At 42.8% G+C, this 23,243-nt stretch overlaps 1 protein-coding gene across 1 annotated transcript; it reads right to left on the bottom strand.

The window, feature by feature from the left end:
• Positions 1–12,973: 12,973 nt before the first annotated feature.
• Positions 12,974–18,803, bottom strand: LOC116997007 (G-protein coupled receptor 26-like). The gene is made up of 3 exons (XM_033061190.2): positions 18,061–18,803; positions 17,265–17,378; positions 12,974–13,392 (listed from the first exon to the last, which is right to left on the bottom strand). Exons 1-3 carry the CDS (start codon positions 18,726–18,728, stop codon positions 13,155–13,157), a joined length of 1,020 nt encoding a protein of 339 aa, XP_032917081.1. The 5' UTR covers positions 18,729–18,803; the 3' UTR covers positions 12,974–13,154.
• Between the last annotated feature and the right edge of the window lie 4,440 nt (positions 18,804–23,243).

Below are 23,243 nucleotides of genomic sequence, written 5' to 3'. Positions count from 1 at the left end.
AAAAAGGCCGACAAGGGCTTCTCTTTCAGCTTCTAGCTGCTAAGTTAAATAAGGAAAACAGATTTGTTCTCCAAAAAATATTTCTAATTCAAATTAACATGCATGTGGATAAGAGAGATGGCTAATTTCCTCTAAAGATATACAGGCTATTCTGAGCTCTGCACTTAAGCAGATATTTTGGGATGTTTCTCTGTGCCTTCTGGGACCATCTACGTTACACTTGGGGAGCTTTTAACTCTCTCACTGAGAGTTTTTCCAGCGGAACCTTTTATCTCAGCTTTCAATTTGCTCCCCTTATGACCCACGGGATTAAATCTTCACTTTAGAAACTGCCACACATAAATACTGAGTGCTGGAAATTTGATTGAGAGACTGTAAAGAAAAAGAACAAGAACAAGATTTGCTGTTTTTCTACACACTGTAACCTAAAATTTTAACCTAGAATGGATCATGAACTGCAACTGCCTACCTGTCTCAAATACTTCAAAATTCCCTGTAGCCTCTACCAGTTATTTTTCATCATTATTGATCAAGTACATATTTGTCCCAACTCACTAAGGGAGAAAGAATAATGCTCCAGTAAACCTCCCCAGTGTGAGCCAGTTTTACCATATTAAAAAAATTAATCTTCCTGCTATGTCATCAAAATTGGTCTTGGTTTTATTTTTATTTTCTTAATTTTGACATGTTTTACCAATTTCTTTCCCCCAGTTTTTCCTCACAAGCTGGAAACAAAAGCAAGCAATGAGTGGGTGAGTTTACTTCCCTCACTTAATATTGTAGTCACAGCTACATCTTTCCTTACTGATTAAATATAATACATGTTAAAAAATGCACCTCTTGAAAAATATTTAAATTATTTAAATTCAATACAAGTACTGTCAGTGATAATTAAATTCTGTTTTAATCTTCTGACTTGTCACAGATTAACTAAATCACTGACCCACAAAATTAGTTGCTTATGCCACTTCCAGGTGATTCACTGAACTGATCCTATCACAATGCAGATGAACACAATTAAAACAGGAGCAGGCCCTGCCATCCCCAGAAGATTCAACTGGATACATGCCTTTGTTTTAGCCTACCCTTCATGTGGTCTCTGTGCTTGTTTGAGTTAATCAGCAAGAAATGAAGCCACTCAGAAAGTTTCTTTTGATGACAGGAGAAAATGATATCTAGTTAAAATTCAGCCATGATCAAAGGCAGAAATGATACAAAAGACTGGAAGGGAACCTGGCACCAGATGGTAGAATGAGACCACAAAGGGACAGCAGTAATAAATATGATTCTATATCCAGGAGAACATGTGCAAAATAACATCCACTGATCACCAGATCCTGCTATAAGCACACAATATTATTTAAATTCAATCATTAAAAAGATAGAGCTGACATAAGGACCTTGTTATCCTCTCAAAGGCTGCCTCTTATTACTCCCACATGTAAAGTAGCAAAGCAGGATTACTGCTGAGGGGTTCCTGGTGATGCATTTTGCTGGTTTTGTTCAAGATGAGGCCCAAAGGTGACTCTGCCTGACTCCCATAAAGCAAGAAAAATAATACAAATATGTTAGTGAATCATAGAACTGAATATATAACAGCTACAAGGAAAAATGTGTGCTCAAAAAAGCTCTGTGCTGAGAACTAAAGATCCTTCTTTTCTTCTGATCACAGATGGAGTATTAAAAATTAATGTAAGTTCTACCAGAAAAGAACTTGACAGTCCTATTTTGAGACTCATTTCACTTCATCTCTTCTCCCTGTCTCACAGAACATTAATGCCAAAACATTCAAAAGAAGTTCTCTGGGGCTTGCTTTTCACATTCACAGAGGTGCTGGGAAGCATTTTGAAAAAGTGATTTGGAGTGCTGTAGTTTGTAGATACCTGATGGGGAAATACTTCAGAGACCCTGATGTTTTTAAAGCAGATCCTTGGCACTTTCCAAAGAAAAATAAGGCCCTCCAAGGCTGGCACTCCCCAGAAAACTGGGAGTTCATCTCAGATAGACAGAACCAATAGCCAGTTCAGATGATACCAGCATCACAGCTCTGAGGATTTTAACTGCACTTTCAGAAATACACTTCTGAGACACAAGTCTGACTTAACACCAGGAGAAAAATGGTGTTAAATCAAAAATAAAATGTTTTAAAAGATATTTAAGCACTTTAAAATTACGTAGCAGTATACTGAGAATCCATACCACACTCAATATCTGTACCATGATAATATGTGTCTTAATATTTGTTTTTTATATCAAGGTTCCAGCTCTTTAGAGTGGCACAGCCTATAAAAAATAAACAGATATTCTTTTAAAAGATAGGGATCTTTAGTTCAAATTTTATTTTCTGCATTTATTAATAGAATTTACAAAACATCTGTCAGTGTATCAAAACATCTACCAGTGGGAACTTCAGACCAAATATAAAACCATCTTTTTTCTTCCCTGACAATCTTTGAAAGACAATATCTCTAGTCAGTGGAATTTCCAGCAGCCCGATAGCCAGCCCCACAGAGCCATCACAAACAGCTGCTGACCCCAGTGCTGTTCTCCCAGCTTCACCAACATCTACATAACTCATGCCAGACCCACATGCAGCATCCTGGCTCCCCAGGTTTGTAAGAAACCCATTAGTTTCTAGATTCCAATTTCAAATGTAGGTTGCAGGAAGCCCTGTGTGAGAAAGGCAAGGGGATGGTGCTGTGTCATTTCCAGGGTTGCCTCATGGCTTGTGCCAGGGTCCAGCAGAGAGCTACAGAGTCCTGCAAGCACTGCTGTGTGCCACCCTTCAGCCAGGCTATTATGCATTCAAAGACATGAGAGCATGAGTGCTTCCATTTCGGGAGAAGCATTAACAAATTGGAGAGGATTTGCAAAGAGGCAACAAATTGGATGAGGCTTAAGCATTGACTCATCATGAGAAATAATTTGAGCTGTTGAATTAGTTTTTTCTTGGCCAAATAATGGCTACTTTGACAGTCAAGGGTCTGAAAAAATAACTTGAATAGAGCAGGCCAAGGCACAGTTGTGAGGGGTCAAGAGAATGAGCACAGGGCAGTAGGGAAGGTAAAAGAACAGCTGTAAGGTCTCAGTTTTTAGCCACAGGCTAAACTGTGGGAGCAATACCACTCATGGGCTAAACTCTAGGAACATGTCCATCAGTTAGTCAAATACTCTTCTCTGCTTTTCTAAAAACCCAGCATCCTGGAATAAAACCTCTGCCATTGTAAAGTGATCCAGTGCTACTGATACCATCATGTTTCCTGGTTAAAGAGCTGATCCAGAACCACTGAATTTTGAACAGGTATGAGAAATGCCTTTTCATCCACATATCAAACTGAGCTCTATGAAAGAGATTTCTTCAGCCTACAAGGCTGCAGGACAAGACCTTTAGCAGCTCCAAGGCTGCCACTGGTCATTCCAGTCATATCATTAACAACCTGAGCTACTGTGACACTGAGATCCCTATGAAAACTGGGAATTTGCATTTTTCTAACTTTCCTCAATTATTATAATCACTGAGTTATCTTTTACTATCGTCAGGGAGATAAAAAGAACTAGTGTCTCATCAAAAATTATTAACTTAACTGGTCAAAATTGTTGTCAGACAGGACCTGCCTTTAAAGCACTGCTAAGCAGGACAAATTTGGAGAACAGATATCCAGAGAAATTCCTGAGTTTTTCCATTTCCTTGCGGATTATTATGCTAGACAGAGCTTGATTCACACCTTCTTTCTCCCTGGAGTAAGCTGCTTGGTGCCAGAGGCAAGTCCAACCTCTGTGAGAAATCCAGGATGTCAGGGTAAACTACATACTGCACACTACTTATGTTGGTCCTCTTCTGCTTCCAGTTGCCAAAAAACAGCCACCCTTAAATCAATGCCATGGCAGTGGGGGAAATCGCAAAGCTGAAGGTCCTGGGATCCATTTATCTGGGTTTTTTGCAGGTTCATGTGGTGATATGAAAATCAACCAAAAATTCAAAAGCTGGCTGATACTCAAGGGCTGAACCTGAGAGCATCAGATTTGGACATAGAGGCTCTGAAGTGCCAGGGCAATTACAGACATTCAGCCATTGGAGAAAGAGCCTGAAGAGTCCCACTATGCATCCACATGGGGTAGGTTGAATTTCCATCCAATCTTCCCTTCATTATGCTTATTAGGACAGTAGGTGGGAAGATTTATGGAAGCTCTAACAGTAACAATTTTATTTTTATGAAGAATTCATGCTGAATACCTTGATTCAGCCATAAATGGATATCTGGTAATTTTATCTGGAAGGGAGAATGTGACAGTAGTCATATTATTACTCTCTGTGTACCACCCACTGCAGAAATCAGTAGGCTGTAATCCCAGGGGACAAAGTAAATTCAGTAAGATTCTTGGGTTTATTCCTTTATCAGCTGGCTTTCTTGAGCACAAAAACTGTGAGGAGCACAGCTTTCTTCCCAGTTTTTTTAATTTGCATTTTGCAATCCTGCTCAGCTGCACAAAATTAAAAACTGAAAAGGCTGTCAGTAGAAAACTGATGAAAGACAACAAAGAAACCCCACAGAAAACCAAAACCACAGAGGAAAAAAAAAAGAAAAGAAAATTAGAAAAAAAAGACTACCATCATAATGGCCCGAAGGAATCCATCAAGGAAAGAAGGTCTGAATAGCCTGCCTTTCAGCTGACATGAGAAACCAGAGGGCAGGTAGCAACTTTACAAGCTGACAAAGGTGGAGGAAGCATGGGAATTGACTGAGCTTCCAGCAGTGGGTAAGGGAAGGCAGGCTGGCAGAGATGCAAAGAGCAAATGCTGCTCATGCCTCTGTTCAGCTCTAGGCCAGAGATGAAAATAATTGAGTAGGAGGTAATTTATGAATAAGAAGAATAAACAGGGGGGTTAAGGAAGGAAGGAACATACCCTGGGTTTGAATAGCTTTTCAGAACCACTGTCACTGTGTTCCTCTGGGTCTGGGGGCTGGCTGGTGTGATTGCAGATGCTCAGCAAGCCATAGACACCCACCAGAGAGAGGACAGCAGGAGTGTGCACAGCAGCCTGAGAAAGGCCAGGGAGAGAAAGGGCTCAGAGGTGTGACTGTCAGAGCACTGCAGTGCAGGGTCCTTGATGGCCACACCATCTGCATTTTCAGTCTGCTTGACATCTCTTTTGTCCCTTAGAAAAACATGAACCTTAGATTACATTTCCATTCAGTGCCATTAATGTGGTTTGCCAGGGTATACAATCATCACATTTTTGGGTTTTTATTTAATGTGATTCATTCAGTGAACAGACTTCATAGCTGAGATGGTCTTACATGATCTTCTCAAAAGATTTCTGCAAATTGAGACTTGAAGTCTACTGATGAAAACTTTCAAGTAAAATCTTGGCTTACCTCCACTGAAGTCAGTAAAGTCAGGATCTTTCCCTGGACTTATTTTCTGGTTCAGGAATCCCACTAACAAAATGAGTGGGATGTAATACACAGATGGGATATAAACAGCCCTCAGAAGAGAGGCAGAGGCATCATCCCTCCTTTGTGATAAATGCCCTACCCTGAACTTCACCATCCTGTACAGGGACTCTGCTTTCTCTCATGCATAGCATCTCAAATTTCTATCAAAATAGCAGCCTGGCCAAGGTGGTGTTCTCCAAGAAGACAGAGCTGTCACACCCAGAGAAGAACATTGAAGCTCCATCTAGAAAAGCTCAAAAAGGAGCTGTAACTTCCACACATGCAGCTGTGTTTTATGAGTAAAGGGTGTCTACCACTCCTTTTCTTGCATGGTGCTGGCACAGCAAGTTCCCCAGGATGAGACGAGGAGAAGAATCCTAATCTTGTATCCTAAATATCTTTCTCCCAGAAATTCAGCTCTGTCAATTCTGATATATGTTTAACCATTATGAGAAGCACAGTTCTAAATGCCTGAGAAACTTTGAGCAAAATACCAACAGACAGATTCAGGATGACTTTGTCTTCCATTCCTGGGTATCTTCTAAACCACATTTCATATACAGTAATTTCACGATTATAAGTGTCCCCTGATTATAAGCCGCATGTCCAGGTGTCAGCAACTGTCTTGGGTTACAATACAGAGTGTGATAAAAGGTATCTATTCTATCACCATCTGTTGAGGGTGGGGGCAGTGATTTTTATCTCCGTGGCAGATATTCTGCTAATGGGCCATCCATTGAAACCAGGCAGGGCATTGTTCTTTATCTTTTCACAACCCATCCTTCCCCCAGCCAGTCATTTTCTGCTAATGGCCATTGAGTCCCACTGTGGGACTGATAAAATTACTGCATCCCATTGGAAGTTGTTCCAGCCAGGGGGAAGAGCCCAACATTTCTTACCAAGATAAAAACAGAGGTTTTGGGACACTAAGGGAGCCCCTTTCTCCACTGGACTCCAGAGGAAAACCGGATTTCTCCACATCACCACTGGACCTCCGGAGGGAAACTGCACCTTGTACAGGAGCACTGCTCCAACTGAGCCACATCTGTCACTGCAGGAGGATGCAGCCACCATTTAGTGGGACTGCTACCAACACCCTGCCTGACGGGATGTCAGGTTGTACTCTGACTTTGTCAGGGTTTGGAGTTTGTTTCTTTGTAGTACTGTATTTCTATTTTAATTTCCCTAGAAAAGAGCTGTTATTCCTAATTCCCATATCTTTACCTGAGAGTCCCTTGATTTCAAAATTATAGTAATTTGGAGAGAGAGGGTTTACATTCTCCATTTCAAAGAGAAGTTCCTGCCTTTCTCAGCAGACACCTGTCCTCCAAACTAAAACAGTAAATTTTCGTTCTTTGTCCATATATAAGCCGCACCTGATTATAAGCCGCACTCTGGGTTCGGACCAGAATTTTAGTCAAAATGGTGCGGCTTATAATCATGAAATTACTGTATTTTGATCTTTTCCTGGCAGTGTGGTCTTTCATCTGTCTGTACCTCAGGTGTCCTGAGGACAGCAGTTCTAATACTTATCTGGCTTCCAGCAAGGTATTAAGAATAAAAGGATAATGAAGTATTCAGGCTACTGTGTGAGAAGCCCAAAAGATATTTTAAATGCCTAAAGCAGGCTTCATTAACAATGATAACAATAAGGGTCTGATTAGCTGAAAAGCCAGATTTCAAGCTGAAAGCCAGTCTGAGCTAAGAACTGCAAGGAATGATCAGCAGCTTTTTGTAACACAAAGGTCACATGTCACTAATCAAAATTTTGTTTTCCCATGATAAAAGACAAATCTGAAACATAAGACCTAAAACATGTTTAAATATTTCCATGGAGGCACACACACAAACCACACAAATCCAATCTCCAGTCCATGCCATGGAGCAAGGGCACTGAGCAATTTACTGGGTTTCAGAAAACATTCTGAAAATGTGCATCAGGGCTGCCAGCTGAAAGCAAAGAGAACAGAGAAGTTGGATACATAAGGATAGGAATTATAAAAGTGAAAAGAAGGTGGTAATGAGTCTGCCACTTATGGTCAGGCTTCATTGAGTACAGTTTGAATGCTATGCCTTGGTTGGGAAAAAACCTCAAATTGGGAAAGTGGGCTAAGTAAAACTATTCTAGTGTTAGGCATGAGGAATTTTCTTGGGAAGTGTTTGAAGATTTCAATCAATTTGGTAAAGGAAAGAAAACTTGGAAACGTAAAGATATGTTAGATAGTTTGCTCCAAATTTGCTGGATACAAACCTGTATATGACACAGCAGGATGCAGTGAGATGGATGAAACATGCACCACAAAACTTAGCTTCTGTCCCAAAGGAGATGTTTTTGGGTATTTCTTGGCATCTTTATTGTCTGCAGTGGACTGCTCAACAATTTTCACTCTTGTGATAATGGATTGTACACTGAAATGAAGGTGCTTCACTTATAGTTTATAGTATTTTCAGGCATCTAGTTAAAAAGTGATGTCAGTGGACTGGAATAATCTGTAGTTCTCAACACTCAAAACTACCACTAAAACCATCTGGGCCCTATGACATCTAACATACCTGCTTTGCAATATGTTTCATTTGCATAGAGAATGTATGAGAAGCCTGGCTGGGAGCAGCTCGTGGTTCATGCATTGCTCACTTACAGAAAAGAGCAGAAGCACCAAGTTTGCATCATGCACCCTCCTGTCCTGGCAAGGAAAATCTGACATTAAAGGGAGAAGAATCAGAGATGTGCAGAAATGGGACCAGTCATTTGGCCTGTTTCCTACTCATAAGCCACAGGGAAAAGCAGCTCCAGCTCAGAGAAGGAGCTGGCTGCAAATATTGTGCCAGGTGACATTTTTCTCCCCCAGGCTTCTGGTACTGAAAGAAACTCATATATTTACAACCTTTCTTAAGGTCATCTCTGCTGTGTCTCCAGCTGAGCCATTAAATATTAATTGGACTACTTTCCAAAAATAAAAAGCAGAACCTCTAATTTACTTGTGTAATTAACACCTCCCACAAACCAGGTGTCCTCCTGAACCAGACTGAAGAAGCCATTTGCTCTTCACAATACTGAAATATGCCAAGTGCTTTTGAGACAGACACACAGTTGCTTGTTCATTCCGCGTGCACAAGTAATTATTTGGGGGCAAAAAAGCACCTCAAATACAACAGAAAATACAGAAAATACGCCCTTTTGCTGATGTAGTCAAACCTTCCCACTCACACTAAATACTTCTCTTCAGTTTGAGTTTTGTGTTTGATTTTTTTAAGCATTCCACTTAGAGGGGCTTGAGTATCTTGCTATAAGTTTGGGCGGGGGGGTTTGTTGATTTTTTTTGTTGTTGTTGTTTGTTTGTTTTCTTTGGTTTTGTTTAGTTGGGGTTTTTTGTTTGTTTGTTTTTTGTGTTTTTTTTTTTCCAATAAGGCTCAGTGCTAAATTTATCAAAGAACTCAGATTTTAACCTGCAGTTGTAAAGAGCATGATCAGTCTCTGGTCATATCCAAGAACCTACATTAAGAAACTTGGATTGTCGCTTAGAATCGTAGAGCCTTTAAAGTTGGAAATTACTTTTGAGGTCATAGACTCCGGCTGTAAACATATTTAACCATGTAACAAGCCTAACATTGCAATTAGCTTTGAAATTTAAGTTCAATACCAGCATTACTCATGTTAAGACAAGGTAAATATGTATTCAGTAATCACTGAGCTGCACAGATTATTTGCAGAAGTTTATTAGATGCTCATTTACTCATTTTATTCAGATGAATAACATGCCTGCTCTTCAGTGAGGCTAAGGAATTTGTGGAGAGAAAATTCACAGAATTTTAGGTCCTCAGTGTTCAGCTGCCATCTAAGCTCAGAGACACTAAAGTTCTCATCCAAGAAAACTAGTTTTGTAGTGAAGCACATCCCTCCTGTCAGGATTTAGCAGGCTGAAAGCCGGCTCATACCTAAACCTTTTGGGACTCTGTAGTCTAAGCAATATTGACTTTGTTGCCTCAAAACTGTCTGTCAGTCTCGAGCTTACCTGGGGGAAAAAAAGAAAGGCTTTATTTTTTTCTTGAAGAGGGGACCCTCTTTTTCATAAACGAATATCAGAGCACTCACCTATGAAGTGAGGCACACAGACTCAATTTCTTCCTCTGAAAAGACAGAATGCCATCCTGGTTCTCACCTGAAAATATCCAAATCATCAAGCTTGGAAATATTTTGGTGAAGGTGCATTAGGAATTAAAGTTTAATGTCTCCTCAGTTGCACAGACTAATTAAAGGTTGTTGTGCTGCAGAGTTTATACCCTGAGTGCCATTAGGTGGAGGATGTCATTCAGGGGAGGTGCAGTTCTCAGCTCCAGTCTCTGCAGACAAAATACGAGTTTGGAGAAGAGGAGAGGAGTTTGTGAATGCGAATTGCAACCAGGAGCTGAAAGACCACATCCAGCTTTCTGGGGGCCCTACTGCTCTGAGACAATTTCTCGTGCACTCTTTTAGGAATTTGCCATCCCTTCCCCTCAGCAGCCGCAGGTGGGTGACAGCACCTCCTGCTAAGGAAATCCCAGTTCCAGGCAGCTCCTGCTGACCCCTGTGGCATGCCCACCTCCACAAAACACCTGCTGAGTATCTGACAGTCTCTTGTCTCTTAGCAAAGGCACCCCAGGCCCTTGGGCAGGGAAGGCAGAGGAAGTTTCCCAGAGCACTACCTTTGAGCTGGCAGGAGTGTGTCAATGGCAAGAGGCCACCTTGGATACCACATCTCAGCTTTGCTGGAAATCTTCTGATCCAAGCTAAACCCTGCTGTCAGGACTGTGTACCCTGTTTTGTCCAAAATGTCAGCGTGCCAGTAAGAGGGAGCCCACAACCTCTGGTGAATGTTCCCATCATGTTAGATATAGTAGCACTAAATCCTTGGATACTTTTTGTGGCATTCCAGGACAATGGGGGCAGAGTGTGGTTTCCCTCTAGCTCCTGTCCCTGAGTAACCCACAGCATGGGGAATGAAGCACAAACCTAATGAGCTCTGCCTGTGTCAGGAAGCCAAGCGAATGAAAGCGAGACCTCTCGCTGAATGTTTCCTGCTTTGTTAGAAAAGTAGAGCAAAGACCTTCTCTGGTGGGGAGTGGGTGGTGAGAAGAAGAGAGAAAGGAAAAATTTACCTGAATACTGAGCAGGAAGAGATGCTTTTTGGTAATGCTAAACAAGGCTGTTAAGCTTCATTGCAAATCAGGACTGAGAGCACTACAGCTCTCCTTGCCCTTCCTTAATTTCTGGTCTGCAGCACTGTAGAACTTTCCTTCCTAATTCCACGTGGAAATGAAATCTAAAGGATGTTCTGCAACACCTAGTGTAGGCTCAAATATTTTTTTGGTTTTCCATCTAGACCTGAGCACCTCCAGAAATACTCTATGCTTAGTGAGGTTGAGTGCTATTTTAGACTGGTAGATGTATGTGTCATTAATTATCCTAATAGCAGAGGTAGTGTTTAACTAGGTTCTGTTTTATACCTTTAAAATGTGGCTTGTAGCTTATTAGCTTTAGAAGTTTATTACTGTAATAGCTTTAAAGTTTATTATTTATTAATAATAACGCTTTCATTTGTATGTCTTGGTGGTGACAGGGTAATGCCTTTAACTGTATGTGACATATTCCTTTCCCAAAGTGAGGACCAGTTTGTTTAGAAAGCCAAGGGTAAACTAACAACTGTAGGTATCATTAAGCTCATGTTTATTGATGGACAGCTACTGTAGGCTATTAAAACTTTTTGGCACAAAACTGACTAAAAAATTACTGAAAATTTAGCATCCCTCCCACTCCCCCCAGAGTTATCAGGTCCTTATGTTGCAGCTGAAATGAGAGACTGAAACATCAGGTTTTTCTAGCAGCATGGAGGAGGCATGGGGAGACAGGAAGACATTTAAACTGAAAAGATTCCACAGACAACTTCTTTTTTTTTCTGAAATACTGTATTTACACAAAATTGAAGAGAGTACAAATACTTTACTAAGAAGACAAAACCATTATAGTACATTCAGTTAAACACAGGCAGAGCTATAGATGCAAAGCATAGAGGCCTAAGGTATTTTTATGGGAGAAAGAAAAAAAAAAAGAAGAGCATCATAAAGGCCCCAGAGATTAAAAGCAGGAGGTAAGAGAACACTGTATTTGTTAGGCAGCATCATCTTTCCTTGACTTCAGTGGGATTGAACAAGACACTCTCCTTCCTCACTGTGGATGGTGGGAAAAACCCTCTCAATGTGCTGACAGCTCAACACTGATTTTGCAAAACTGTTGAGTGTGTACTTAATTTTTCAGCATGGAAATAGAACTGTTAGCTTCAAAGAAAATTATATTTGTGCCTAATCACATGCTTATATGCTTAGTTTTACCAGAAATAGCCTTCTCAATGCTTTGTAGGGTCAAGTGCATTGTTACATAAAAAATAAGAGTACTTTACTGTCATCTTTCTTTTTATTTTTCTTAAAATATATTTTAGAATTGCTTTTTTTCTGTCCTTATGTACTCAATTAGAAAATAGTAGTTTATTGAATGCCATAGAATTCTTAAATTTTAATAAATGTCTTACATAACCAACAGAATATTGTTCAAAAATAATTCCCACATTTTTCCAAAACCTCTTGAAATTTAAAAAGAAATAAAAGAGAAAAAATACATATAATAAATAAGCAGCTTTATATTTCTGGGTATTTGGCAGCAGGTCTGTTATAATATTTCTCACATCTCTTGTTGTCAGTTAAAATCACCAGATTAATTTATCGTTATTAAAGAAAAGATTGTACAGTATTATGACAATCCACCATATACAGCCAATGCATGAAATATTTTACACATTATATATCCCTTAAAAAGAATTAATATATTTTAGCCTTTCCTCTGAAAACAGACAGCTTCTGAAGTAATATATCTTAAACACAATGGTATCTGTCACTTCTACTGATTTGTTTTTTCTGAATAAAAAGCTTGCTTGAATAGGAATACTAGCTCAGTGATGGAACTAAGTGCTATTTAACTAAATTCCGTACATGTCTTCGTTACTGTTGCTGCAATTATTGTAATCACATACCACTGAAGTGCTAAATATTAGTAACTCAGATATGTGGACTTTGGTTATGCTTGATAGAATACTGGCATATCAAATATATGTATCACTTCCTAAAGGCTATGTTACAATCATGATGCCTAGTAATAAATAATAATAATGATAATAATAATAATAATAATAATAGTAACAATCTCAGATTCAAAGTGCTGACTCACTTGAGGCACCAATACAATAAATCAATCAATTAAAAGATCTATTTTTAATGTTCAAAACTAACAGCAGATCCTGGGCTGCCAAGTTACAGCAGCACGGAGGACTCTGAACCTGTCCTTCCAACGTGGGGATTCCTGTGCTCCCAGAAGACTCTGGAACGTCATGTCTGATATGGAATGCTCTGAGACATACCAAGTGTTCACACATAAAACATTGAGAGCTGTCTAAGCTCCTCTAAATCCTCAAAAGGCTCTATGAAAGCCCCTCAAGTCAACTCCATGGAGTGTTCTTGGCTGCAGACCAGGGAAGAGCCTTTTTGTGAAAGTCCACGATGAAATGTGTCCCATTAGTGCAGCCTTCACACCCTGGAGATGCTGTCAGCACGGTCAGCACGAGAGGAGAAAGGCAGTTTTCCAGCAGCAGCAAACACCTGTCTCCCTGGGGTGGGAGTGCTTTCATGGTGTCAGTTTGTTCTGTGCAAGCAGTAGTCGTTTTCAGTGTCGAGAGAGCTGTTGTACCCCGAGGATGGATACAGGTCCCTCTTAAGTATCCTGTTGACGATGTTGATCAGAACTTTTTTGTACTGTTGACGTAAAAGTGAGTAAACAAATGGATCTGATGCAGCCTTACTGTAGGTGAGGCACTTGCTTATAATTCCCCAGTAGTAATTTATGGTAACAAAAGGAATGAGCTCTATCAACCTGTTAAACATTAAAGAGAAATGGAAACACTTGAGCGTTATATTCACACTGAGCCCAACTCATGCTTCATGAAACATTCAAGTAACATTTATTTTCTTACAGTACACAGTCCCTGCAGGAGAAGGGCCATGTACTTACTCCTCACATTCAATAAGGGCAAAGAGAACTTTTCTAGCAAGGCAGCTGGGAGACAAAATCAATTCCTACTACAGAAAGAGGGAAAAAGTGTTTTCAGTGGTAATGCTTCTGTGCAGAGGAGATAAAAGAGTGCTCCAGTTTACTGCTCACTTTCTGAATTTACTGAGCTGTGCTGGTAAGTGGTCAAATTTGTGGTGGCATAATTGACTACCTCTCTCCCACAGCAAGCCTGAGATAGACACATGTGGCTCGGGGCACCCAGACTCACTGACCTCAATTTCCTGAGTAGAGCTGTCTAGTGACACTTGAGACATTTGGCCATAACCCCATTGGCATCAGGCTGCTGCTACTGGAAGGTCTGCTTTAGATCTGCCAGCCTGGGTAAAGGGTTGGATACCATGCAGCATCTCAAATGACACCAGAATCGTGGTCTGGGTCACTGAATCCATCCCCTCAGACACAGACCAGCAAACCTTCATTACACCACCGTGGTGAATTAACATGGATGCAAAGCAGATTCATGTCAGACCACTGTAGTATGAAGAACAACCTGGCAGTATCTCAGGGTGGTCTGACTGGCACCTGCAATCCCACAGGATGCTTGGCAGCACACCTGCAGCTACTTAGCTGTGGAAGTTTTTGTGTGCATTTAGCTGACTTCTAGATTGGCCAAAGAAAGCAAGGAGACAGCACTTTTATCATCATTATATGACCAGTCAGCTACATCCAGACCTGTGTCTCTGGTCTGTGCTTCACGGATGATTAGTGGCCTCAGCACCTCAGCTGAGAGGGATGTATTAATCATGGGGGCAGAAACCACAACTAAGTTAAACAATTTTTCCACAGAAGTGAGGGCAATCCTTCAGACTATTCCAGCAAATGTGTCAGCCAGCTCATCTGCAGTGGCAAATCCTCCAGGAAGGTGGAAGGAACAGGGTGAGGAATTTTTATTTTGTGTGTATCTTTTGTAAAACCTTTTGCAGGAGCAAGAGTGTGCTACTTTGCTCTATTCATCCCAGAAGAAAAGAAGATGTTCTGGGAGATAAAATAGCCCTTTTCTGTACTCTAAGACATCATTATTTGAAGATGTAAGATCAGAAGCTTTCTTGAGGCTTGAAGAACTTTTTGTCCTCATTCCAAAATGCAGAGCTCCCGAATTGCAGGGTGTTGACTTTTGAAGCTGTTCCAGTCCCTCCTCATAGAACAGCTGACTTACCCTCATTTGGACTCAACATTGCTACAAGTGACAGGAAAATTTCTTATTTATATGGCTAAAAGTTAAATAATTCTTATGGCAAGTGCATTTAAAAAACCAGATTACTTCTGTTTGAAGCTGCTCAGAAAAAGTTCCAGTGAATTCAGAATAAGTAGAACAGGAAGATACAAAATATGAGAAGAAAATGTCCTATAAATGACACTTGCTACATCCTGCTTAGGTTTATCCCATCCTGCATATTATCCTAATACAAGAAATATATAATTTATATTTACACAATGGATGTTTTTATAAAGACACTAAATAAGAAGAGTAAGATATCTTTCAGTCTTGAAAATAGATGTATTGCTATGTTCCCATTAATGCATTATGGATCCAAACTTAATTGCACTGAAGCCAACAGAAGAAAAATTATACAGATTTTAATAAGATAAAGGGTCTGGCCAAAACAAGTCAGACTTAGAAATACCCATCTGAATGCATCTTGGTATGATTTTCTTGTTTTCAGAGCTGTTACAAAGGAGATTAAATTCATCTGTTGTCTCTTAGTGAACAGATGAATATATTGCTAATAAGCCTAATCTCATTCTAATTTCTGAAGTGAGGAGCAAATACTGAGCTCACAATGCAACCTGAGTCACCAGGCCAGGAGCAAGGCATCAGGGAGGATGGCTTTTACATTGCCTCCCCAGAGACAGCTTCGTGCCACCCTCCTAAAAACCAGAGTGAGGGAAGAACAGAGAAACAGGCACAGTAGCAAGTGCTCCAATCTCACCTCCATCACCACCTTCCATGAAGTGCTGTCTTGGCACTGTCTTGTCTTTGAGACAAGGAGCCTTTTAGGATGTCCTCCCCAAATATTTCCCATTCTGCTGTCACTGAACCCTGTGACAGACAGAAGCTGTACCTTGACACTCATTTCCATAAACCAGTCCTCAGCCTTCTCTGTGATTCAGTAGGTACCAGTTTGTCACACATAGAAAATGCACTGTCTCATGTTTGCCAAATGCAAGGTCTGAAGAAGGAAGTAACTTTTATTTTAGAAGTTTATGAGAAATACCTGCACCATGAAAAAATGTGGCCGCGTTTGAATTTGCTGAGCTTGGTAATGTTCAGTTGGAAAGAAGACGACAAAATCCACTTTGCTCAACATAATTAGTGATTATGGCAAAAGTGAACAGAACATGACTCAAAATGTATTGAACAATGATAAATTAACCTTTTAACTATGTGATGTAATGTTAATATTTGTAATAACCCTTTCAGCTGCAGAAAAAAAGATGTAGTTATCCAGGCAATTAGGAAGGAATCCCTTCCAACATGTAGATGGGAACTGAAAGAAATGTCACCTTAAAAATTTTAAAAATGTTGTCTGTTTAGTGCACTGGCCTTAACCTGCCCCCTACTCCTCTCAGAAAAGGTCAGTGACACAGACCATACTGGCCTGTATGTGTGTGACTGGCCAATTTCTGTGAGCTGCTGTGGCTGCAGACACTGGCAGCTCGGTAACAACCTTGAAGAAGCCCTCACCAGGGGTTTTGCACACCAGTTCACCTCCCTCAACACTAGTCAGCACTTTTCAAGGTTGTCTTGAACACACTGTGAAAGTGGGAAATATTTATAAAAATCACTTGTGAAAGATGTAACCCATTTCAGTTTAGAGATGAAAGGCTAAATGCTGGGATGCTGCAATTCACTGTGGTTACACTGACTTCCAGCTGACTGGTTTATACAAGATTTAAAAGTAATAATAATCATCTATTGTATGAAGACTACACAAGTAGATAACAACAATGATGCATGGACACTTCAAAAGCTTCCAACCACCAGGATGCATGCCTATAATTCTGTCCAGTTCAGGTACATGGTGTTTCCTATACATTTAAGGCGTCCAATTATTGTTTTTCCTGGGGAATAACTTTTACACCTCATCACAAGTCTGTGCTGCGCCATTAGCAATATATTTAGAGGCACTAATGTTTCCAGACTGAAATCTTATCTGACAAATTATCAACCTGCACAAATTTAAATTATATCAACCCAGCTTCCAATAGCAGCAAGCTTGTCCTTATACCAAAAAAACTCACAAAAACAAACAAACAAACAAAAAACCCCAACCCTACCCTCTCCCCCAAAAAAGGAAAACACAACAAAAACCCTAAGCTAATTAGGAAAGTCTGTCTGTTTTCCTCTCTATTGCTAGGGTTCTGCTAATAATGAAGGGTGGCAAGTCTTTTAAACTGCCTTTATCTCCTACTGGCATGTAATTAATTCCCGGTACTTGTCCTAAAAGCCACTTTCTTTTGGCAGAGGTGCCCAGACCTGGCTGCGATGAGGGAAGGAGAGCCAGGTCCTGCCGGGGCTGCTCCCTAGGACTGGGTGTGAGGACAGGAGCGGTGTGTCAGGGTGTGTTTGTGGATGTGTTTGTGTGCTCTGCCCCCCCAAAATTATCCGTAGGACCCCTGGGCACCTGCACATCACAGGACATCCTGATCCCACCCCGACAGGGGATACTAACCTGGTGATAATGTAAGGACCAAAACAGATCACGAACGACCCTATAAAAATACTGATTTTCTTGGTAGCCCGCTGCCTCCTCCTTTTCTGCTCGTTCAGACAGCGCTGCTTCACACTACGGAGGGAAAAGAGACGTGAGGGTGTTAAGGCAAGAAGGGAGGAGGTGAGACTTGAGCCCAAGAAGCCTCTCCACGCCCGAAAGCCCCTGAGCCCGGGAAGGGAAGGCGAGAGGAGGGCAGCCCCTGGGGAGAGGAGGGAACCCGGTCCGGGAAAAGGGCAGCCCCTGGGGATGGGAGGGCAATCCCCCGGGGAGAGGAGGGCAATCCCCCCCGGGGGAGAGGAGGGCAATCCCCCCCGGGGAGAGGAGGGCAATCCCCCCGGGGGAGAGGAGGGCAATCCCCCCGGGGGACAGGAGGGCAATCCCCCCGGGGGACAGGAGGGCATTCCCCCGGGGGAGAGGAGGTCAATATCCCCGGGGAGAGGAGGGCAGCCCCGAGCGAAGGAGGATAGCCCAGCCCCGCCGAGCCTCGGGACCATCGCCCTCAGCAAAGCAGTGACTCCCGCTTGGAGGGAGCTCAGGCCAGTGGGATAACCCGGAGACCCCGATCAGCGTTTAGATAGAGAAGGCTACAAATGCACAAGCCTCCGTTCCCGGCACTGTCTGGAACTAGCGGCAGGAGCGCTCTCCGTGCGGCCGGGCAGGCAGGAAAGGGTGCTGGAGAGGAGGGATATCGCTTCCTCCCGGGGTGACTACCGCGAGTGACCGGGGGCTGCGAATCCGAACGTGCACGCATTACCTGGGGTGGATATCCACCAGCAAAACCAGAGTCTGCATGGTAATAATGTCTATCCGCTTGCAGTGGAACCGGGCAACTTTCAACACCTTTAAGTAGGTGAAACACAAGATCACCAGAGATAGCATGAAACTGGTGGAGTGAAAGACAATGGTGAACACTGTAAACCTTCTCCTCTCCGTCTCTTCCTTCAGGTGTAAGGTGCAAGAGGCGTAAACGCTGTTGTAATCTACCCATGAGTAAAACAAGGATACCAAGGGGAACGAGAGGGAGTGGAGCCACGAGTAGCCCATCAGTATCACAGCGTCCTTATACCGCATCTTGCTGGTGTAGCTCAGGGGGAACACCACGGCAATCCATTTGTCGATGCTGAGCGCTGCCATGCTCAGCATTGTGTTGGAAGTCAGGAAAGTTTCCAGGAAACCCACCGCCTTGCAGACGCAGCCCCCGAGGGGCTGCTGGTTCCTCAGGATGCCCAGCAGGGTAAAAGGCATGTTCAGAACGGTGAGAAGCAGGTTGCAGAAGGATAAGTTCACCAGGAAAACCCCGGCGACCTGCTTGCGGATCTCCGTACTGTAGACGAAGCATAGCAGCACCAGGAGGTTGGAGAGCAGAGAGACAACCAGCACCAGCACGAGGAGCAGCGCCAGCAGCACGCCTGCCAAGTCCATCTCTCAGCGGGTCGCCTGGAGCGGGCGAGGGCAGGAGGAAGGGGCCACCCGCACCGGCACCGCAGCCTCGCCTGCCCAGCGCGGCCGCCCGAGCATGGTGCCGGCGGCGGGGCAGCGCCGGGGCAGCGAGGAGGGCAGGGGCGGAGAGAGGGGCGAGGGGAGCCGGAGCGGGCGGCTGGACGGGCCGGAGGGGAGGACAGGGACTGCGGGGCCGGGGCTCTCTGACAGCAGAGTCAGGCAGAGGGTGAGCGGGGCAGGAGCCGAGGGTAGGGGCTGCGGGACACGCAGCGATCGGATCGGGAGATAGGGGGAGATGGGGGTACTCGAGAATCGGAGCTGGAGGTAGGGGGCCCGAGGTGCCCGGTGAGCGGGGCTGGGGGAGCGGGGGGCAGAGGGGCTGGGGTAGGGGGCTGGGGGAGCCGGGGCTGGGGGAGCCGGGGCTGGGGGAGCGGGGGGCAGCGGGGCTGGGGGAGCCGGGGCCCGGGGCTCGGTGAGCGGGTCCGGGAGCGGTGCTCGGAGCGGTGCTCGTAGCGGGGCTGCCGTGCGCTGTCCGCGGTGCTGGAGCGGGCTCTGCCCCGACGGCCGCCCCGCTCTGCCTTCAAGCCGCGGGGCGCGGCTCCCCCCGCGCCCCCGCCGTGCCCCGCCGCGGCTCCGCTCCGCCGGCCGCGCGGCCTCCGCAGGCTCTGAGCATCTTCCCCCGCTGCCCAGCCCCTCAAATACTCCAGCCGCGGAGCCTCCCGCAGCGACTCATGCGCAGACGAGCGGCTGCGAGGCACAGGCTCAGCCAGCGATCGCGGCGTCGGGTTTATCCACTCCCGGATCGCAGGCCAGAGCAGCAGGAAGCCCAACTTTCCGCTAGTGTGCAGCTCAGGAAGGATCAGACCTGGAGATGAGTTCCTGGCAGTTTGATCCCTGCGCTGTGCTCAGGCACACCCTGAGGACACCAGCTGTATCTGCCACTCCTGAAACCTGCTCAAACTCTGGTGTCTGTGCCCCTTCGCAGACTTTCCCCCGTTCCATCTGAGGGATTGCTTGCCCTTTTCCCCCTGCAGTGCTTGCTACGGTATACCCTCTGGGTATTCACACCGGCTAGCAGCAGTGAGGGATGTTTCTCGGTTACAGACTCCACTTTGAGTGTTTGGGCTCACCAGCTGGTTGAACAAGTATCACACATCAGGGTGATCCTGGCACACTCTGTGGAAAACTAAAGTGTCTCTCTTTAGTATTTTCCAGTCACATTGATAACACGATAGTGTGGTGGTCAGAAAGGTTTTTTCTGTTATTACATTCTAGCAAAAGCTGAAAAGACAGACAAGAAAGAGAACAAAATTCCCCCTCTGCAGCTGTCAGGAATGTGGATCACGTGGCTAATTCCCAAAGATGTCGTGATACTTTGTCTTAGATTAAAAAAAAAAAAAAATAGAGAGAGAGAGACAAGAGTCTAAGTTTTGTTGCATCCAAAAAAAAGCTGCCATGTCTAATCACTGTCACATTTTACAGTTGATCGCCAGAACTGACACGAAGAAAAAGGAGAAGAAAAGGTGGCTTTCCTACTATCCAAAATTACTGTTAATATCCTAAGGAAATACTGTATTGTATATATTGTCCCTACAGTGTAGCCTTGTCACGCAAGTGTGACCACTGTGTGAATAACTGTACATGAAACTGCTTGAAAGGGCCTGAAGGCAATGCAGGTTTTGTTGGGCTTTTTCCCCCCCAAGAGTAGTTAAAGTTTTGGATCAGGCCCTAATTGAAAAGCTTGCTATGGTAAATTATATGTCTTAAGGAAAGAGCAAAGCAATAAGACATGAGATGTGTTATTTGGAAGTGAACCAGCGCAGTATTATTCCTCAGGATGGAAAGAAAATGAATGTTTTCTTTCATCAGAAAGCTGTCATTTCCAAAGTTTAAAAAGCGCAGATACATTTGACAGGGCTTATGCGTGACGAACAAAAATCCAATATATAGCTGTCTAAGCATTTGAGGGTAAAGAAATCTATAAAAGCATGACAATACCAGTTTTCTCAGAGTTCAATTGTTGCATTTCTATCATCAGAGAGCCAACATTCTTTGGGAAGGGTTGGGAAGTGATGAACCATTGCGGAAGAACCTGGATGTATCCTTAGAGAGCAAAGGTTCTGCAATTACTCCCTCTCTCACAGCAACAATTCTTACAGTTTCTGCTGGACAGAACCCATATATGACCTGCCTTTCATTTAACAGTGTCACAGGGTTATGGGGCTTTCATGTTAGCATCTGGGGATAGAGGCTGTCTGAGTAGTGGTGTCAGGTGGGGTGGATGCTGTTTTATATCATCACAGAGACAACCTGGATGTGCTGTTCCCCTACTGATAGCTACCTGAGAAGCTGTTTCCTCTTGCAAATAGACTGACAACAACTTCTGTCTCCTTTCTCTCTCCCTTCTACACATACATACATACATACATAATTTCTCTCACATGGCTTTTTCAAATGAAGAATGAATTGCTCCTCAAAGCTGATGCAGAAAGAATACATTGAAATAACACGAGAAAATAAAAAGATGGTAAAAAGATGGGAGAAAATTTATCCTGATTTTTTCACATGTACAGTGAGTTGTATAGTAGCCTGCAACAATATTCTGGGCACAAAAACCCCAGCAGATATGACTTTGTTGGCTTGCTCCTTTTGCTTTCAGTGGAACTTTGTGAATGTGACAAGCTCAACATGCACATGCCTTCCTGTGGGATGTGAGTCCTCTGCTGACCCTTTCCCATTTACAGGCAGCAACCCCATAACACTTCACACCAGACACCTTTCAGTCTTACTTGCACTTTTGAGGCTGGAAACAGTCACCTGCTTGAGACCAGAAGGCTCAGACTTGCTGTGGTGGGCTTGCAAATGCGGGCAGTGCCTCTTTAGCCCCTGGAAACACATATATGCTCCTGCTACCTTTTCACATATAAGCAGACAGATATAATTTCAATGCTCACAGTAGTCATACATATATTTTCTCAATCAGGATCTTACAGTATTTATCAAGGATGCTGTCTTGGTGAAAACTGGGGACTGTAGAGACTGCTGCACTATGATTAAGAAAAGGAAAAATAAAGATGTTCTTGCCAATAATTATCCCTTAATAAATATAGACTATTTAATTAACACAGACTAGGTAAGTACTTGAGACTTATTTTAACAGCTACATCATTCATTAAATCCACATATTCATCTTTTCTAAATATGGACCACAGTTTGTTTGATTTCATGGTGAATGGAAAGTATTTGTTGGAAAAGAATAGGGTAAAATTCAAATTCCCTTTTTAGTTTCACTCCAGGAAAGATGTGTCATGCAAATTTCAGTGTAGATCACAACTGCACATAATTTACCTCTAATCAATGTATTCCACAATGGCTAGGAACACATTTAATTTGGTTCTAATTTTAAGAAAACACTGTGCAAGAAGGAAACCTCAAACAAATTATATCAATTAATTTGTGAGTACGGAGGAAACCAACCCTTTTTCCCTGATTCTCCTATGACAGATAAAGAGAGGGAAATTAAATTATATTAACCAATATGGGGGGAAATGGAATGACTCATGGAACTGATGTTAGAAAAAAAGCTTTTCATTTCTAGGGCACTTGCTAAAAAGTGACCCATTTCAAAAGTGAGTAAGACTGGTTAATACCCATAAGATTTTTCAATATGTCCTGTAAATAGATCTGGTACTGATAGATCCTGACAAGCACGGAGAAATATCTTTTCACTTCCACAATGACTGCAGGTGTCTTATTGTTTTCACATTACATTTAGCTAATGAAACTTTAGTGAAATCAGAGTCCTTCAAGTCTCAGCAACAATTTTTTTTCCTTATTCTTTTGTTGTGTTCCACCGCCCCCCCTCTTTCTTTTCTATTTTATTAGGATGCGAACTATAGAATCTTTGAACAAGCAGGGCTACTACACAAATAGAGATTTTATTCTTTCTGGAACAATAAGACAAATAAGCAAGCAGACAGTAGTATTGTGACAAGTGACATCCTGTTAGTCTCTAAGGAAAAGATGTGAAGCCTGACTCATCAGTCTAATACAATTCTGAAAGACTGTTCCTGTGGCAGGATTCCAGTAGGCACATTTACCACCTGTGGAATAACTTTATCCTAAAGATCTTCCTAAAATGGAACAAAGAAAAACTCCACATGTGTAAAGCCCACACATTCCTTCATTAGGTCTCTACTTTTTAGGGAAAAAATCTGGAACAGAAATATGAAGCTCAACCATGCCAGAGTTCTGCAAACTGAAATTGCTTCAAAATTGCATAAGTACTATAATGAGGAATCTCAAGTTCAAGATAATCTTGCAGTTGTATCAAAAGTCGACACTTGCAAAAATCTTTTGAGTCATATTTGTGTTTATGCAAACTAGACATATTCCTACAGTCTGCAAAAATTGATCTCAAAATTATTCCAGAAGACAATATTTTATTTTGAAAGATGGAGGGCAACAGAGCTGGTGAAGGGTCTGGAGCACAAATGT

This window comes from Catharus ustulatus, chromosome 5 (genome assembly GCF_009819885.2).
Source record: "Catharus ustulatus isolate bCatUst1 chromosome 5, bCatUst1.pri.v2, whole genome shotgun sequence".
In the NCBI taxonomy this organism is placed as follows: Eukaryota; Metazoa; Chordata; class Aves; order Passeriformes; family Turdidae; genus Catharus; species Catharus ustulatus.
This window is presented reverse-complemented; position numbering and strand designations above follow the sequence as displayed.

What these genes read in the sequence shown, in the direction of transcription:
- LOC116997007 (XM_033061190.2), bottom strand. Translation starts at nt 18,728, where the DNA reads ATGGACTTGGCAGGCGTGCTGCTGGCGCTGCTCCTCGTGCTGGTGCTG. An exon ending in CTGGTGGATATCCACCCCAG is followed by an intron (nt 17,379 to 18,060) that starts GTAATGCGTGCA and finishes TTCCCTCCGTAG; the next exon opens with TGTGAAGCAGCGCTGTCTGA. An exon ending in GGTCCTTACATTATCACCAG is followed by an intron (nt 13,393 to 17,264) that starts GTTAGTATCCCC and finishes AATGTTTAACAG; the next exon opens with GTTGATAGAGCTCATTCCTT.